Source organism: Syngnathoides biaculeatus, chromosome 8 (assembly GCF_019802595.1).
Source record: "Syngnathoides biaculeatus isolate LvHL_M chromosome 8, ASM1980259v1, whole genome shotgun sequence".
NCBI classification, from domain to species: Eukaryota; Metazoa; Chordata; class Actinopteri; order Syngnathiformes; family Syngnathidae; genus Syngnathoides; species Syngnathoides biaculeatus.
The window spans coordinates 20,006,270-20,026,412 of record NC_084647.1 but is presented as its reverse complement, the minus strand read 5'-3'; the positions used below and the strand labels follow the sequence as shown (position 1 = coordinate 20,026,412).

Genomic DNA, 20,143 nt, shown 5'->3' with positions numbered 1-20,143 from the left:
GCTCATTCGTGCACGGGGGGGACAAAAAAGTGCCCTTTTGAAACATTCAAGTCACCACTCAGTCTAAGACGCATAATGATCCTGCGAGGACACATGCCAATTGCAGAACACGCCCGTGACTTCATGAAGAGGTTTGGAAAATATGTTCATGTTGCAAAAAGGCACTAATACAGCTCCAGATGTAACCCAATGTAAAGCTTGTTCCTCATTCTGACCGTTCACCATTTTGCTGTTTTCCGTGTGAAAGACGTCTGGAAGCGAGACAAAAGAAAGGAATGATCCATTTCCCACATTATAAGAATTGTAAAGTACTTGAGTTGACAGCAGTTTGAAGGATGTGTGAGCAGGCATCTGCCTCTCCTCCCTCCTTCCCTCCCTCTCTCTCTCTCTCTCCATCCTCTCAGGACCAGAAGGTTCAGGAGACAGTCAGAGCCAAGAAAGGCCTCGCCCAGCCACCTAATCCTCTACTCCCATTCACGATCACTGCTAATCTCCTTCAACACCTCCCCACCAGCAAAACTATCGCCTCCGCCTCTCACTCAAGACGAGCACAAAAGCCTTAAGAAGGCCTGTCCCGCCCACGCCTACCTTCCCATCCCTTCCCGCACCCCTAATGTGCTCCGCCCATCCCTCCAACTGCAGGAGGCACCCATCTTTTTAAAGCCAGGACCCAGAAATCCCATGGGGCAACAGGTTTTTGCTTGAAGCCAAAGACTCATTGAGTACCGGATAACTCTCTCTCTCTCTCTCTCTCTCTCTCTCTCTCTCTCTCTCTCTCTCTCTCTCAGAGTCCGGCTCCCTTTCTTATTGTTGGTACCGAGTGACATAAAGTGAGTTTGAATTTGAATGTGCCAGATGACATGGAGAGACCGTACAATATGGACTCATAGACTTGGAGGAAACCCCCCCCCAAAAAAAAAAAAAAAAAAAGATCTTTAAAAATACCTGGAAATATTATCAGAAATGAAGACTGATGTTATAGCAGTGCACCAAAGGGTAAATATTTAATTTCTAAATTTATACTAGAACTCTCAAGTCCAATAAAGGTTTATCATTGTCTTAGTTAAGGCTAAAATTATTCATATCCATGAGATGAGTTGCAGTGAATGAGTGTCTTTTAGCTGGAAAAAGAGCAAAATATTCATAAACTGATAAGCGTAATTAATAGGCAAACAGGCACATCAAATATAATCACATAGAGTGTATTTGAATGTTCTTTAAGATTATGCCATACATTACCAGGATCCTTTCTATCACGAACCAACGGTGCGGGAGTGGACCCAAGACCCAGGACTTCAAGACGAGGGCATGATGTTAGGCATGGTTTTATTTCAAAAACCGGTCGATTCCAAAAAGCAGCCCAAAACGAGGTAGAGGTACAGATATGCTAGGCTAGGCAAGATCCAAAAGACGTAAAGAAAGGTCCAATGACTATGGGGCAAATCTCAGTGGTGGAGAATCCTATTGGCACAAGGCAACACATTGACTCAAGGCAACGAACTGGCAACGCCAGTTACAAAACAAACATAAATACATGATCTAGAGTCCACATGGAAAACAGCTGTGACAGGTGTCAGAGGTGACACCGCCCAGAGCAGTGGCCTGGCCACGCCCCTCTTGGCAGTGGCCAAAACTTGCTCATGACACTTTCGAATGACCTTAAAGATCATGTTTTATAAATGATCAGCAATTCTGGATCATTTTTGCAAGTGGGAATAAGTAATATTTTTACTAATCTCCCTTACACAACACTTTGCGCCATTTGAAGCCACAACACTCATTTAACAAAACTTTAACACTTGAATTCACATTTGACTTAGTGTAAGAACAACTTTAATCTTAACTCTATGCTTTACATCTCATTAGTTTGTATTAAAGGCCCGGAATTGTTTTTCAATCATGACTCTGCTGCTGGGTTTGTGACTCAACTACAAATTTGGCTTCCATCGCTGTAAACAGAGGAGCTACTGTAGAATCCGACGCACGCACGTATGAGTCATGCAGCCGCAGTCCAGCCCCTGTCCACCACAGCGGAGGTGAACACCTCAGGCCGATGGAGCCCTCACGCTGCCTCTCTACCTTTTATTTACTGAGGCTATCTTTCCCATAAGTCACTATTCCTCTATTCATAAAGCATCATGGAGCCCATAACTCACACTTCCCCTTTATGAATAAATCCCCTAAATTTATGGTGATGGTGTTGAGGAGCTGAGGCCTCTCAGGTGACAAACTTCCCTCGATCTGTCAAGAGCAGCTCCGGACGCTCAGGGCTGTTCATCAAGCGCTCCAGATGGGAGCGCCACTTTATGGTTCCCCGGTCGGTGACATCACCTCGCCGTGCCGGATTTGATGATGAAAGCAAACGTCTCTGTCTTAACTCACGTTTGCCAAATCAATTTTGTTTGCACGAGACCTTCCAAAAGGGGCTTATTGGCGTATTGACGGTCCGCAGACAGGAGGGAGCGCTGGCCGTGGGCAAGAGATGGGCATTGAGAAGGGAGGGTGGAAGTTCATGGGTGGGGGGGCGGGTGGGGGGAATTAATAGCATTTACTATATTTAATGTGGCGATGTCATCACTGAATTGCTATTCTGAATAATGTGCATTTCATCATAAATTCTTTACAACTTATTTACTTAATGGAAAGACTTATGGCCGGCTGTCAAGATGGTAATTAAACACCGTGATACAGTGCTGCCTCACCAAGATTCCCGAACACCCCCCGCCTCCGATCTCCCACCTTCACATACACACACATGGTCCAAGGTCCTCTGCTTTTTTTAATGGTTATTATTATTGAAGTACCTCATAAATTACTGGTCAGTTAGATTTTTTTTTTTTTTTTTTTTTACGCCTTTGCCTGGGAAAAAGAATAATCAAGACAGCGTTGTTCAAATGATAATGAAAACAAGACGTGTTGTTTTTCTTCATTTTTAGAATCATATGTAGAATCGGCAAAGCCAAAGGGTTCAATGTTAAGTCCTTTAAAGACGACATCTCACCCTGCAATGAAATAAAATGAAAATATATATATATTTTTTTTAAATGGTACAAGTCCCTCGTATAAAACTTATCTGGAGTGGAAAAAGACACGAAGTTTATTTTTGTTGGAGCAAAACTAAAACCACAAGATCAACACTCAGTGCATGATGCAATGCAACGAGGACCAAGTAGTGCACGGAGGAAATTATTTGCATTTGGTAAAAACAATCAGGGAGCGGGATTTATACTGCACAGAGTGCCATGAAAAAGTCTTGACCCCCTTCTCAAATTCCTAGATTTTTTCATAGTTTCTCTGCTTTCATGTTAAAGACCATCAAAAAAATAAAACAAGTGTTAAAGTTCTCTTTTTGAATGGTGAGTTCATTTATGTCAGCATGGGAGTTCAGCTGTAAAGCATTGGCCTCACAGTTCTGAGGTCCAGGCTTCAATCCCCGCCCCGCCTGTGTGGGGTTTGCATGTTTGCATGCATGAAAATGGATGGATGGATTTCATTTACCACAGAAAAAAACTATTCAGTCACCTGGCCCTGTTTTAACAAGTAATTATCCTTGTTAAATCAGAATGAATTGAGGCTAATCAAATTTTTTCATTGATCACACGGAAGCCTGATTACCCCCAATTTTCTAAAGCTTCGGGATTCCAGCGAACCATAGGGAGATCCATTATCATCACGTGGAGAAAACACGGAACATGGGCAAGCCTTCCCAGGGATGGCAAGCCTACAAAGATTATGCCAAGAGAGCAGCGATGACTCGTCCAGGAGGCCACAAAGGAACTCAGGGCAACTTCTTAAGACCTGCAGGCCTCACTTAGGCCTCAGTTCAGGTCAGTGTTCATGACACAACAAGAAGAAGGAGACAAGGTAAAAACGGCATCCATGCCAAGTCCAAGGTGAAAACCACTGTTGACCAAAAAGAACATAAAGGCTCATCTAAGCTTTGTAAAAAGAATTCAGAGAGATATTCATATGGATGTATCAGATCAAAATTGAGCATTTTGGAGCACACGTGTCTTATTACATCAAGCAAAGAACATTATACCAACAGTTAAACATGGTGGTTGTACTGTGATGGTCTTGGCCCGCGCTGCTCCTTCAGGAACCTGGACAACTTCCTGTGATCAATAGAACTGTGAATTCTGCTCTTTGACAAAAAAAAAATGAAGGCTTTATATTTGTCTATGGGCCTCATTTCCAAATAGGAGAGGGTCCAGAAGACTAGACGAAACTGAGACCCATCCTCCATGTCCATAAAACCAAGCCAGTCTGACACTGACACACAACATCTAACCTTTGACCTTGTCCCGAGACCTCACCTTCGATTTTCCCCCGTTGTCTGACCAATACGTGATTTGCCAATGGCCGTATTGGTTCCCTAACAAGGATTTATGGAGTTTCATTTTAATTGAGTTAAGAGCAAAATCTCAGCTATTTCTTCAATGGTTCTGATCAAACATTACATCACTGAGTGTTTGAAGACGGGGAAATGGGATAGAATAAACAAACAACATGTCAGCCTATCAGAATTGTTAAAAAAAAGTGCTTGATGACAAATTCTCTCATCTACCAGTGAACTCTGAAAGAAACGATACTCCAGAAAAACACATACCCTCAAATAATGGTGCTTTTCGGCCAACATATTATCTACGTATACATTGAAACTGACTTCTTTTCCTACCTGCCAGCCATGAATGGGGTCTCTGAGAGAAGGCGTTCGCTCGCCAACGTACGGTCCAAAGCGTTCTCCGATGTAAATGGTCCTGCGACTCCAGATGCCCAGGGCACCGTTGAGCACACTTGACTGTTGCAATTCAAAGTCCAGGGGAATTGCCAAGTTTTCTTGGGATAAGAATATGCTCATCTGTTGTTGTTGTTGTTGGAAGGACGCAGGTCTACTTGGTGACACCTCATCTTCGGACGGTGACGTCGGGTCCTCCGCCGGGCCTGAAGACCGTGCAGGATCGCCATCTGAGCCGCAAGCGTCATCTAAGATCTCCGAAGGTTCAAGAGCATACCCGTCTTCTCTGTCATCTGCGCAAGTGAAACACACAGAAATGCTGTGAGGACAGTGAGCGGCAAACTGTTTGATTGTGTTCTATTTGTTTCCACGAGAGCTTTAAAGCGAGTCATAACATAAAACATTGTAAAGACTCCTCAGCAGAAGAAACATAATCGAGCAAAGCTGTTGTGTGGTGCGGATGTATCGTGTTACAATGCCTTGATTGTGTTTTAAGTGAGTTTTTTACTGATGAACTGAAGCATGAAGGGAGCAGCGAGGTCGTAATCTAAATGTTTTTTTTTTTTTTTTTTAAATCTTTGTTTCTCCTAAGTTACCTTGACTGCATCGCTGTGTATGCACTGTGGATAAACCAGGAATGAAGTAGCTTAAGTTGGCATTCTAAAAACAAATACTGCACACGGAATGTACGAAAGAGGATCGAGGGTTTATGGGCTTGAAATGGGCTGATGCCAGGGCAAGTGAGCAGAAGTAACTTGGCATTGTACTGCTCTGACTGTTTTATACTTCCTTTTCCTGAACTTGATCTTTGTCATACAGTGAAAACAGAAGGAAGCGCACGGGGGTTAATCATGAATATAGCGAAACAGGACATAGAAAAATCACCTCTGAACTCACACAGGGATTCTTCAGCATAGCATTTGTTTGCATTACATTTTGTCTCATTCTTTTTAGATATTGATAATGCACCAGTCAAAAATGTTTGAATGTACCATTTACAGACTCACATTTTTTTTTTTTTTTTATAAAGTCTGTTGAAAAGAATTCAGAGTACATGTATATCTAATCTCATCTGTCTGATATAAACACTCAAGGAAGATGAAATGAAATAGTAGCTGGTAGGTTCAGCCAGATTACTTTTTTCATACATTGTCTAGTAAATTATTGTCAGGCAGACTTCACAGGTCTCAAGTCACAACAGGGAACAGACTCAAGATCACATCCACTAGGCCGCAGGTGCCAAACTCAAGGCCCGGGGGCCAGATGCGGCCTGGCACAATCATTTTATGTGGCCCCCAGAAGCAAATCATGTTCATCAACTCCTGTGATCCGTGCTAAAATCTGTATCGAAATTTGAAATTGTCATTCAAAAAACGGCAAACTGTTGAAACCCTTTCTTTATGCTAAGTGAATCCTGGACTTCTCATTTCAGAATTGGTTATGCAACTACAGTATTTGTTGTGTATATGCAATTATATGAAGTGATGAACAATTTCTATTGCCCTCTAAGGGAAACTGTAACTATTACGTGGCCTGCGGTAAGAGTTTGGCACCCCTGGCTGTTTGCATTGCCCCTTTGGTGTTGGTGAAACTGCTGTTTGACAGGACCTGGTGCACTGCATCACTTGTGGATCGTCTCAAAATTGTTGTGGTCAGGCTGTTAAACTCCCCCACACCACACTTGTCCAAAGACTGACAACACAGTGCTTATAAGAATAATTGAAAATCCACTTCCATTTGAAGTTTTAAGGGAGAAATGATAACGTGAACTACATGGATGCAGATTTTGTGATTATCAAACAGCACCTGAGAAAGGAGATGACAATATTATATATATATTTTGACAATTTCTGATGAAATAGCTATCCCTTTGGTGGAACAAGGAGACAATCAAATCCGGAAATGATCCACGGGAAGCTGTCGCTCCCCGGCGAGGATCTGTGGTGGGCTATGCCTAACGCGGGCTGACAGGCTGCGGACTGAAGGGGCTTCGCTAATGAGGCTCAGCAACCCATCCCTGGGCTCAGGAACATTCCGGAATGACTGCTGATGTGACACTGCCTCACTGTGTGGTAAGCCATGGAGACTTTAATCCTCACACAGATAATAAATAAATAAATAAATTGCATTATTTGTGCACCGACCATGAAGCAACTGCGTTTCCGAATGACTGGAAAGAGCACTGCGATATGCCACAAGTGGTCTTGACCGCAAGCGTCAAAGCCCAACCAGATGCCTGACCAAAATCTCTCACATTTGAATAAATGCGGCGCTGATGCGTGGACCCATGCTTGTGCTTGTGAACTTGATGTACAGTATGTTTAGGAAGCGGTTGAGCGACGCCAGACTAAACCAAAAATGTCTGTGAAGCTATCGCGTTCAACACATTTAAAGTGGGCCAGGCATGTTTGAAAAAGCCAGCCCGTTAAGGCCTCAGTGTGAAAGCCAATGGGCCTCAAGATGTCAGCCTAATGATTTTCAACACGTTGTGTGTAACAAGGTTATAGTCCTGGATGTGAGGCTTACCATATGGTAGAGGGACAAAAGCTTTTATAGGTAACCGTACCCCCCTCCCATTGCTGTTCCTCCTTTGACATTTCCCCTCCAATCCTGGTCTTTATGAGTTTATATTTAATTTAGACTAGGAATTTCCTCGGTCCTCTGGACTCAATAAGACGATTTGGACACATAAACATCTAATTGTGTATATATAAGGTAAGCATTAACTGGAAGCAAATCCCTTCGGATTTGAGAAGTTGGGGTTCCCAAGTGCAGACGATTGATGAGGTAAAGAGCGTAGACACAGATGGTAAATACTCACACAGATGATCACTTCACTGTATATGGTTTGGTTTTTTTAATTGAATGCAATATAATTTTAAGCAGTCTTTTTTTTTTGCAAAGCAATACAGTTTTATGACTATGAGCTGGAAACTCAAACAGGGAATTACAAGAAGAGAAGCTAAAACGGTGAGTAGTTGATGCAAACATGGCGCCCAGCATGAGTAGACCTTGCCCCACTATAAAAACTCCAAGTGTCCTTATTCCATGTAGTAATCATTCAGCACTTTCTTATTTATTATAACCTGATCCATTAATATTAGAATAGCATGTAATCGGCAATTGAATTATCCACACAATTCAAAAAGCTACATCTTCCTTTAATTGTAATGTGCTTTGTGTAATTTGGGTTAAAGTTTATCTACCACGTAGTGAGGCAGGCAGCGTTGAATCGGATGGGATAGAGGCGGAAGAGAAAACAAAACAAAAAACAAAACAATCATCCAAAGGGACCGCACTCCATCACGCTGCTGTGGGTGCATACTGCATGGTGCGCCCTTCGGCGGCCATGGCACCGCGATTAATGGCCCACTGAACTTCAACGAAGAGGAAATTCAGAAGAGGGGAAAAATTGTGTGCCATGTACATCGCTAGGAGTTCTCCTCTCGCCGCTTATGAGCCACCTCTCGCCTGCACTCTCCCTACAACAGACCCTACAATTGTGACATAAATAAGGAAAAAAAAATGTCCTTTTCCTCCTCATGCCAGGTGACCTTTAATAGCAGCCAATCACTAAAAATGTTGTTCAAATTTTGCAAAACATTTATAATTAATTGCAACAAACGTATAATTTTGACAAAAGTCACTAATCCACAGCCTATGCATCATTCCATCCATTGTCTGTGCCGCTTATCCTCACGAGGGTCGCGGGAGTGCTGGAGCCAATCACACCTGTCATTGGGCAGGAGATGTGGTTGCCAGCCAATTGCAGGGCACTTGGAGACAGACTCACAATCACACCTAGGGGCAATTTAGAGTGTCCAATTAATGTTGCGTGTTTTTGGGATGTGGGAGGAAACTGGAGCGCCTGGAGAAAACCCACCCCGTCACGGGGAGAACATGCAAACTCCACACAAGCGGGGACAGGGTTTGAACCACGGTCCTCAGAACTGTGGGGCCAACGCTCTCCAGCTCCGCCACCGTGCCGCCTCCTTGGATCTAATGTCGTCAAATATTTGCACAAGATGCCCAATTTGTTTATTTTAGTCATGATGGAAAACATTTGTTTCTAGACCTGCTATCTGCATGGATGGAACGATTTTCACCTCTGCCACAAGGTGTTGGGAGCTCTCATAGATCACACGATTACCCTGAGCCGCAAGCAGGGCCCCCATCATCAGGGAGTGAATTAAAGATGATAGAGAGAGCTATTAATCACTCTGACAAAGCCCCTAATGGAGGTGTGACCCAGCCACCGCCGACGGGATGCACCCACGGGACAAATGGATACATATGTTTACAGAGAGAAATAACCTACCTGTGGGCATGGGCCACCCCGCCCTTTTCATTTTAGTCTCCAGCACTGTCCATTTTCTTGTTTTCATTGCATTTACTTTCTCTCGCACATGGCCCCATTTGTTTCGCACACTTCTACGTTATCGTTTTGAAATTGTAAGCTAATATTATTCACTCACTTTTTGAAGGTGTAATTCACACATATTCCATCTGACATGAAGAGAAAGTGGGCCCAACCATTGAGTGACGGGGTCCAAGATCATAAAATATGAACTCCTCGACCCGTGAGGATGGACTTTCGTGTGTATTTGTCGATGTCATTTGTTACGTGCGATTGCAGCTAAACAGAAGAGGGGAGGTGTTCCCCTTGCAAAGCAGCTCAAACATAATGACGCATTATCCCCTCCATCAGTCAGAATCACAATTTTGCAACTGTGCACTTCATCATTTCTTTAGCGGTTTATTCATTTCAATGCCGGTTAAAATGTACAACAAGGGCAGAGGTGGAGATAGAATTTGGCAAGAGCAGGCAATTACCTGGAGGTCCGCAAACGTCTCGTAAAAAATTATGAGAGCTAACGACGGCGTTTCTGAAATTGTGTCTGTGAGCGAGCCGCTCCGCACGTCTACAAAGCAGTGGGGCTAATCAGCATAATGACCACCTCACACAGAATTTCTAAACCAGTGACTTGGCAGCAAGGCCGGACAAAGTTCCAGATTGAAAGAATTACTTTGAAACGGCAGCTGAGGGGCTATACTGTGCGTCAAAGCCAAAAGGTAAGCGGAGCCACAAAAATGCAATCGTTGTTTTGGCTGCAAGCATGTTTTCCACACTCTGGCCTTTACTTTTGCAAGAAAAAGGGAGCCAGAAGAGGAGACCGGCGGTAATGCGCTGGGGAGGTCCAGCCCTCTGACTGTCATTCTAAAGACAGACGCAATCGGCAATGGCCTGGCACTTGCTGAGGCAGGGATTAGGGTTGGCTCACTTGCGTGAGACGGTTGGCTCGTGAAATGGCTTCGTCTTTGCAAAAAAAAAAAAAAAAAAAAAAAAAAAAAAAAAAAGGAAATAACTGTAGGCAGTAAAAAATATATATAATTGTTGATCCTTGGAGCATTAAACATACTGTACAAATTAAAACAGCAGGGAGCTGTTTTAAAATCGTGAAACAGATGCACAAGATTCTATTAAGACAGGTTTGAGATGAGACCCCCCACCCCCCAAAATAAATAAATAAATAAAAACACTGCAATAACACAGGACCTTAGTTTCGGCTAAACTTAGTCAGGAGTTTTGAGTCAAATTGAAAATGGGATAATTTAAACGAGCCGATTGTGGAAAATATGGATACCCTCAGGAAAAGTCTCCGCCTCTCAGAGATTGAACTCGTGGTGGGCAAATCCAAAAACAACACAAAAACAATTACAGCGAGCCCCTATCAGAAAGGGGCTGCTGTTCATTTACGAAGCGCTGTTAATTACAGTGGATCACTTTGTGCCTCCGTTCCCTCAGCAGGGTGGAGGGGAGAATGTTTTGAGCCTGCTTGCCCTCAGGAGAGCCAATAAGCTTCCTAATTAACACTCTCTTTGTGCTTAATGGGGGCCATGTTGGACAGTCTTTAGGTTTGCAGGTCCATTGGGGTGACGGGGAGGAAACCACGTGCGCGGGTTGAAGGGAACCGGTTATTTCAGCCGCCGTTACTTCAACTAACTTTTCAAAATTTGCTGCATACATTTGTTTCCAAATGAATAAACGGGTTTTAGTGTTAGTCCTAATCGAATTCCTTGAAAGTATTTAAAGAAACGCCGCAACCACTAATATAGCGCTTCTCAAAAGCCAACATTCTGAAAAAAGATCTTTAACACACACACACACACACACACACGCACGCATATCAGAGTAACAAGTTCATACAGCTGATGGCAATCTTAATGAATAAGCATCGCCTGCTTGTTTTCTCTTTTCGCCTGGAATGAGTCAACCACTACTCCGAATGGGAAAACACTTCATTAAGGGCCCAGTAGCCAATTAACGTCTCAGAACAAACTGAAGCTCAGCGCCGGTCCCTCTGTGCACACATTGACACTTAATTAATTAGCATTAGTTGTGATTAATAATGAGGCTCCTTGAATAGTAAATCTGCAGCTCCGATGGCAGGCTGACACAACAAAGGCGTCTGTGTCCGCAGCAGGATTTATCTGGGGAGCTGTTCAGGGGATTTTAACATGTTTCTCGCAGGCCTGACAAATGGCCTATTAATTATCTAATGTCTGACAACAGTCACTTGATAAAGACGTATGTTTGGACAAGGAGCGCAGGATGAGATGCATCGGAGGAGAGCGGGGGGATAGAATGTGTTGTTTGCGCTCAAGAATGATGGGAATTTAATTTCACTACCGCAGAGTGACTAAGCAGACTGAAATAATCAATAGGAAGGAGTAATACAGTGCATTTTTTTTTAATGAAATGCAAACAAACGAGAGCTTGATAAATACACAGATGGAAATGCAAAACACAGGTTCCAGCACTGAGCCACAATCAATACGGCCACGATGGAAAGACAAGAAGCCGCGGATGGCATCTCCGTCTTTGGGTCTCTCCTTCAGTTCTTCATGTACTTCCTGCAAGAGCGGTATAACGCGATCCCAAGCGGGGTATTTCGCCGGATCATCTCTATGCTTGTTTTTCACAAGATAAGATCCAAATGGACCTTTCCGACCTGTCAATCACTCGCACAATAATAGCCAATCAGATAGTCCCATTGTCTTAACCGTTGGCTTGACATGCCTCTGCCGCCATGTTGTCCCACAAGCAATACTGGTTGTCAGTAGCGTGCACTTGGAAAAGGAAGAAAAATGGTCCACAGATGCGCTTGGGGAACGTGCAATTCTGATGAAAGATATCCTGCTAGGTTACAAGGGGCCCAGTTGATTCATTTTCCAAAGCCTAAAACACAGTTGAGAAAGTATCTACGATGGATTAAGGCTTGCGGAAGACCGGACACACAACTAAATGTGAACAATATCAACAAACAAGGCTGTATGTTCAAAGGTAAGTGAGGGAGAAGTATCTTCTCTTTCATTATTATCAGTATTTCTTTATACATTGCAGGAGAACAACTTTCACTTTGTTAGCGTATCACTGAGCTGCTGAATGAAGTGTGTCATGTTTTATGCCAAAGAGTCAGGTTAGTGATATGTAAATGCGCAATTTCATGCAAGAGAAATGTCTATTTCCCTATTTGTATCACATTGGACTTTTCAGACAGAGCACTGGGTTCCATTACGAGCCAAGTCAAATGAATACACCCACTGGCTTATAAAGACTACAATGATATTACTCGTGATCTTTCCAAATAAAAATTACTCACCCTGCTTTCCATGCGCAGTACGATTTCACTATTTTATCCTGTTGGATTTCAGTAGGAAGTTTGTGAGGCGTCAAACTTTTTTTTTTTTTTTTTTTTGCATCGAACGCCAACATTTCACTGTAACTCTGACATTGCGTCCTGCTCCGTCCAAAATCTTAATTCCGTGTACATATCCTTGTGTGAAATAGTTGAGACCTCTCTGTAGAACTCTTTTGGACCAATCTGATGCATTTGGCAAAAAAAAACATACCGCAATATTATCTGGAATACGCGATAGAGAATCGACTTCAAACGTGTTCTGTTCAGTCGCTATTTTGGAAGCTTGTGGGACATGGCAACTGTAGCTGAGGGAGCGGAGCATAAGATCACCAGTCGGAAAGGTCCATTGGGCACCAACTCAAACCAGTCTGATATAAAGCGAACAGAAAAACATCACTAAATCACTACAGTATATTGCAAAAAGTATTCGCTCACCCATGAAATATAAATAAAGAATAAAATCAAGTGCAAAGCCATGCACATTGTTTATACAAACATTTATGTAAGAGCGACTGACTGTCAGGAGGTCAATGAAATCCATCACGGAACTGCGATACGACACCACCTAACAATTCCGGTCGTGTTATTTCCTCCTTCCCAAGTATTCCACAGTTGATTTTCAGCTGTTTATTCTCAAAAACAACAATAAAGCGATCGGGAAGTAATGGTCCACTACACAATACGAAGTGAAGCTGCTGTTCCATAAAAGTGGAAAGAAATACACAGTTTCACTATATCCATTTTGAACCTCAGCAATGTCCTCACAATGTTATGTTACAAACACACACACACACACACAAAAGAAAACATAGTTCCACCCCCCCCTTGCTTCACTCCCATCCTCTATCACTTCCATGCCATGGCTAAGTGCCACGGAGCCCCAATATAATTATGGCTCACAGTTGTGCACATTTGAGAAATTGATTCCTTGGATGAAATGTGAGCGAGCAAGGTCCGGGCAGAACAGAAAGGGACATATATTCAGAGCAGTGACTGACAGCACAGACCCCCCCCCCTCACCCCCTTTAGCCCCTCAGAAGGCCCCCCTGGGTACCAAACCACCAGCCTCAGCCCTCCCCAGCCGGGCCCGGTCGTTAAAGGAAATGATAGCATATGTGCTTTGTTTACCTCCAATGCCTTTATAATGCATTACACAATTAGACTGATTTGACAATTTCCATTATACTTGATAAAATATTTATGTAGGCCCGAGGATGGGAGATCTTATCAAAAGGAGAGGGGGCGGCTCTGTGGTATAGATTAGAAGTCCCGCTCTGCTCTAACTGGTAAATATGTCCGCAAGTGTAAAATTAACACGGAATGTATGCTCGACCACAACGTATGCCAAGGGGCATCCTGCATTTATACCCCGCGTCAAATAATAAAATAAAATTGGTAATCAAAAGCAATCAGGTCCTTCTAGCAGGATCAACACAAATGGACATTTTAACTTCCCTTTGAATCTTTGAGGCAGGAACTTCATTACGTGAGTCACGTCATGATCAAGCTCTGTTACAAACAATATTACAATACGCACCACATAAAACTATTGTGAACCATGCAGCCAGGCTCGTCTATTTGGACCTTTGATACGGGCAAGTGAAGCATATCAAATACACTTGAAGTAGTGGAAGTGCACAACAAGTCTCGTCCCCACATTGAAGGCTTGAGTGGGCATTCGGGAAAGCAAATTATGACCTTGGCAGTTAGCCCTGCAGAACTTTTCCATCCCAGACAAATGATGGCAGCACCAATTTTGGGCCAAACGGCACATTAGCTTTAAATTTGACTGGAGTTGAAACACAGACATGCTGTACATGGCTTGATTTGTACTACCATCCTTCATGGAAAAATCACATCATCAGGACAAAACTACAATTGCCAGTGAACATTTTATTTTGAAGACCAAAAAAATGAAAGAGATTCTAAACAATTCATTCTTTACCTTTTTTTATTCTCTCATTCTGCCCAAATAACCCCCCACTAGCATAGCTTTCTTACCTGTCTCCCCCCCCCCACACACACCCTTCAGTAAACCTTTTTCTGTTTTCTGCAGCCAGTCCACATCCATCACAACCCAGAAATTTAAGGAGCCAAATTGGCCTCATCTGTCTCAATGTTGGATGCAGATGGAGTTTCTTCTGCCGAGGGAGGTGCGGTTAGTCACCCCGCCTGGCCCTACCCCGACAATCTACTCCTCTATCAACCAGCCAGACTACGCCGCTACACAACCGCGTTTTAGGCCGGCTGCTGGCACCAAGAGGGCAGAGCGGGTGAAGTGACCACTTCACTGACCACCCACACCTTGCCTTATTCTTAAAATCCCATCTTTTTGTCTCCATTTGATTTTCCATTTTTCCACGTACAGAATTCATATTCATTGATCTAACAACCGCGGCACACCTCCAAACAGGCGGGCAGGCGGGCAGCCGCTGGCCGCGCGGCAGCCCGCGGTGCCGCCTCAGCCGGCGTGGTCGGAGCGTGCTCGTTAATAAAGGCCTAAATGAGGCGGCATGCATAAAACATGAAGCGCTGCGTGCTGCCGTAATGAACTGCTGCTCCATAATTGCATCTCAAAGCTGTAAAAATGAAGACAAAATATTTGAAGAGGGGTTCTGTCACCTCTCTGCAGAAGCAACACTAATCACAGGCATTGCACGGGGCCCTCGGGGTCCACCCCTGACAGAGAGCAGGGGCTAAATGCCCAGGGCGGCAACACTGCCAACACAACCGGCCTCCCCAGCCCTCACCCCCATAACTAATGGGACATAATTGAATAATCGCTGATTAGAAAAAAAAGGGAGGGGGAGTAATAACATAACAGCGTGTGTTACCTTAAATGATACCACTGGGAACGTAAATGTAATTATAAGGAATATGAATGCATACTAAAATATGTCCCAAGTAAGAAAGAATTAAATCACTTCATAGTGAAATTCTTTGCAATGACTGATTGTTAATGGGCAATCTACTGAACGATGGCACAGCTGAAGCAAAAAGATCCTCGTGTGCCATCTTGCAATTGAAGTTTCTGATGTAGTGGCAAACGGTTTAAGCCTAAAGTAAAAAATAAATAAATAAATGAGTAAGGTCTACGGAAACACACAAACATAAAACGCCCACACAAACACATACAGTGACGGGCCCGGAGACAGGCAGGCTTCCAGATGAGAGATTGGAGTCCCACCCAAGGGTGTCACCCAGACAGTTAGAGAGTCTCTGCAGTGACAGGGTGGCTGCTGAGACATAATGAAGGTGCTGTGGTTGTCACAGGAGGTCAGCGCTGATCACTCCGCCCAGCTGTGGGGGGTTAAGGACACATGTAATGAATCCCACCAATGACAAATGGCCTTAAAGTCTGGGCTCTGGCATCTGACAAACTCAGACTCATCACTTCCGCGCACACACATGCCGCCATACGTGCAAAGACCCCAAAACAACAGAGCCACACACAATTCTATTACCAACAGCGGCAGCATCTATTATTTATTTCTATAGCTACCTTTCAAAGTTATTCCCGATTTTGTTTCACCTGTCGGCTCTCGGCATCCTCTGCACGCAACTTGTAATTAAAATGCAAGGCTAATCAAGATTGAACAATTCAAAGTCGAACATAGTGACCCCAAAAAATTAAATAAATAAATGAATTCTTCATCAGCATTGAAGGTCATTTTGTACTAATGATTTCCAACATGGAGGCATGGTGGACAACTGGTCCCGGGTTCAATTCCAGACAAACCTGTGTGGAGTTTGCATGTTCTCCTCATGCTTGCGTGGGTTTCCTCCAGGCACTCCGGTTTCCTCCCACATCCCAAAAACATGCAACATAAATTGGAGACTCTAAATTGCCCGTAGGTGTTGATTGTGAATGCGGCTGTTTGTCTCCATGTGCCCTGCGATTGGCTGGCAACCAGTTCAGGGTGTACCCCACCTCCTGCCTGTTGACAGCTGGGAAAGGCTCCAGCACTCCCTGCGACCCTTGTGAGGATAAGCAAAGAAAATGGATGGATGGATTTCCAATATTCAATAATGTCACCAAAATATATATTTTGCGTCATCCAAGTTCTTACACATCGGTTTGGAAACTATGGGATGCATTATAGCAGATCGTGTACTGAAGGACAGAAATGACTTTGGCCCTATTTTTGACATTGGAGTCCAGCGGAAGGTCAGCGGTTAGCAAAGGCAGGATTGTTTAACATGCACAATAAACCACAAGTAACCGCAAACCTTGCCTCATGTAGACTGACCTTATACAGACTGAGATTAAATGCATGATACAGATTCAAAACAGCACGTCTGATGCTCTGTTTAAAAAAAAAAAAAAAAAAAAAGCTGAATTCAATCAAAAATGGGACCTGTGTATGGTAACGAGAAACTTAGACATAACAGCACTTTTTTTTCTGCAGACGTGGCATCCTTGATTTAATGTTTGTGGACGTGAATCGAGTTTGTCTGAGAGTTGCTTTTCCGCTCACGGGGTCTGCTCGCTTCTTGTCTTGGGCAACTGCCGCATCAGCCCAATTGGCCTTTAACTTCGTTACACAACTTGTTACATACAATAAAGTTGAAAGCGGCAGATACTTTCCAATCCGCCGGGAACCACGTGCGGACCTGGCCATTCCACAGAGAGTTCTCTAGCGACAGATGTATGTTCAATGATTGCTGAAGCTTACGAGCAACAAAAATCACTGAGAGCACTGAAACTGTTTTTTTTTTGTTTTTGTTCTGGAAGTTCATTTCCTTCTATTTAGAACTTGATCCAAGCAGACAATTGTGTAGCACTGTGCCCTTTTAGGGTAATTGTTTTCTACCCGTGTAATGTATTATTAGACAGCTCTGCTTGAGAGTGCACTTAAAACTGTGGCTTATTGTCAGGACTGAGACCGATCACGTCCGCTGCACAAACACCTGCCATTGGATCAGCGCCTGTTAAAACCTGAACACTCAAACGCACGCTTGTACATATTTTGAAACATTTCCTTGAATTTGGTTCAATACTACCTTTTCTGACAGCTCGGCATTTCGTGTCTTTTGTGTAATTTTTATAGTTGCTTACAGAAAGTGGAAGGGAGGTTGCTTTGGTTTTTTTTTAGCAGATGGGATAAGTCACAGGTGTCAAACTCAAGGGCCGGGGGCCAGATCCGGCCCACCGCATGATTTTGTGTGGCCCGTCAAGGCAAATAATGTGTCAACCTCCATGATTGTTAAAATGTACAAAATTTAAATTTGCCATATCAGAAAATGATAACATTGGGATACTACAAGTGTTTTTCTGTGACCAAACATCAACAATAGTTGAAAAATCCATTACCTATGATTTCAGATTCCAAAAGTAGCGTAGTTCATAAATTTCTTGTGTAAATGTGATAAGGCAATTAATGATTTTTATGGTTTTACAATCATAGCGGCCATCTGAGGGAAACCGTAACTACAATGTGGCCTCCGACAACGATGAGTTTGACACCTCTGCCATAAAGTAGAAGTGAAAGAATGGTAGGAGTGTGTGCACGCATGTGTGTGTGTGTGTGGTGGGAGTTGAACGAAATTGAGAGTGACATGTGCCAAATGCTAGTGAGATTGGGGTGGGAATGCAAAAGGACAATGATGGAAGGAGAGGAACATGACAGTAACAGCGAGCCAGATTAGACAGAGAGCGCATGTGAGATGTGAAGCCCCCGCATCGGGCATCTGCGGGACGGTGGGCGTGGGAGGGCTTCAGGGAGAACCGCAGTCCTGCATTGAGGGTTCTGTGTCTTGCTGAAACAAGGGGCAAAAGGATGTGAAGCTTCAATTTCAATTTTCCAATTAAAGTTTGGTCTTGTAAGAGGAGAAGGAAGGCACCCAGGACTGCCTATATGGAAATAAATGTGCCACCAAGATTTGAATTACAAATGCCACAAAAAATTTTATGTTGTAAAATTCACATTTTCAATAGCTGTATTTGAGTTTAACTTTTCAATGTGAAAAAATTTGCTATATAAAAATAAAATAAATCAACCTTTAAAATTCAAACGCAATATTTTCAGTCTCCTGAGATTCAACTGGCTACAATTAACTTGTCAACCTTTGATCAATTAAAGTAAAAAAACATTATCGATATGCATTTGTCTATACAAGAAATAGAATGTATTAGGTATATATATTTCAGTGCTATAATTTATCACAACTTTCTTCAAATCTTATTTAAACAGTCTCTGTCATTGCAATTTTATTTGTCATGTTTTTTATTTATACAAACCAAAACAAAAAAAATCATGATTCAAATTTGATTTTTACTAGGAATATTGCAACTCTGTTTTTGCTACATTTACTGTAAATTAAAGCAGACAATCAGAGTTCAAGTTGGCACACCACGAAAGGACTTACGGATTGTTGGATATGTTGACAATCAATCAGTAAAATGTAGGGAACTATAGAACCCCCAAAAGTCATGAAAGCATTGCAGGCAATTATTAATTCCCATTTTGCACTCACGCTACTAAGAAATCAATAGAACTCCTCTTTTCCCCATATTGATGGACCGTGTCGAGTAAAAGAAACGCACAACTTTTAAAGCAACTGCCATGTACTTAGATGCAAATCAATTGTAATTAAAACTGAACAAGTGTTCCGCTTTATTCACTCAAAGGCAGCGTTGCTCATTAAATCCATTTCCATCAGTTATCAGTTCAAGGGATTTAAATGAAGTCCACGGCTTCTGCCTCCTTTGGGATAGCACTCGACGCGTCTGCACTCGCGTGGCAAATTCGCTCCTGCTCGGTTAGCGATCAGAGGCCGTCCAAATTAAGTATCAAACAATTAGCTGTTTTGTGTCATTCTCCACAACAAACTGCGTTTGACGCACTTAATTAAACTTTCATATTGAAAAGGACTAATCAGTTTGCAGCAGAGAGGAATGCTTGTGTCCCCCCCCCCCCTCTCTCTCTCTCACAAGAAACACTATAACTTGGCAAGTCAAGCCATCGCTTGCTCATTAACATGAAGGTGTTATTTGCATTTTCTGATGGAGTGTTCCACTTTTTCCAGATCCCTCATTCTGCTCTTACATCAATCCGACGGAGGCCGCAATTAACCCTCCAAATCTGCCGCTAAACAAATAGTACACGAGTTCACTCATTTGGAGATCAAAAAGCCACTTGTCCGTTATATAACCAAAATGAAGGTAGAGTGTTGCACTTCTGAAAAACTCTATAATCACCAGCTGTTAATTGCACACTTGCGGTGTCTCACTTTTAATTAAAAAGAGAGGCTCGTTGTTGGATGATAAGCAACGGCGGAGAGGGAACGGTTTAATCAACAAAGCCAGAGGAATTTGTTTCTGGTGGGGCCAGAGGCGGACTGGAGAAATCTTCAAATAACCCAGGGAGATTAAAACGTGTCCATTAGGACCAGTCAGGTTTTATTTGGGGCGGACGGCGCGAGGCGCATTTGAAGTCGTCCCGCTGCAGAGTCGTCTGCGGAGCGCGGCTGGGGGTGTGCGACTAATCAGAGCGCTGTTAGCCCTGAGCGCTCAAGTGGACGAATTGGAATCTGCTGGGGGTGAAGGAAGGAAGGGAACCGGGAGGGAAGGACGGACTGAGTCAAGTTGAAATATCCCCCAGCACTTTCTTCCCATTGCACTTTCTCCCAAACAAACTAAATTACAGCATCCACAAGCGCAGCAAGAACAAAAATGCAAACGGAGAGGCCGAAACCAAGA

At 43.2% G+C, this 20,143-nt stretch overlaps 1 protein-coding gene across 15 annotated transcripts in view; it reads right to left on the bottom strand.

Moving 5' to 3' along the window:
• Positions 1 to 20,143, bottom strand: part of mecom (MDS1 and EVI1 complex locus) — a 141,613-nt gene that overhangs the window by 81,061 nt on the left and 40,409 nt on the right. For all 15 annotated transcript variants that reach the window (XM_061826440.1, XM_061826441.1, XM_061826437.1 and 12 more), the window contains one exon: positions 4,679 to 5,031. In XM_061826440.1, the coding sequence (XP_061682424.1) occupies positions 4,679 to 4,861 (183 nt within the window). In that variant the 5' untranslated portion in view covers positions 4,862 to 5,031. The remainder of the gene's footprint in view (positions 1 to 4,678; positions 5,032 to 20,143) is intronic.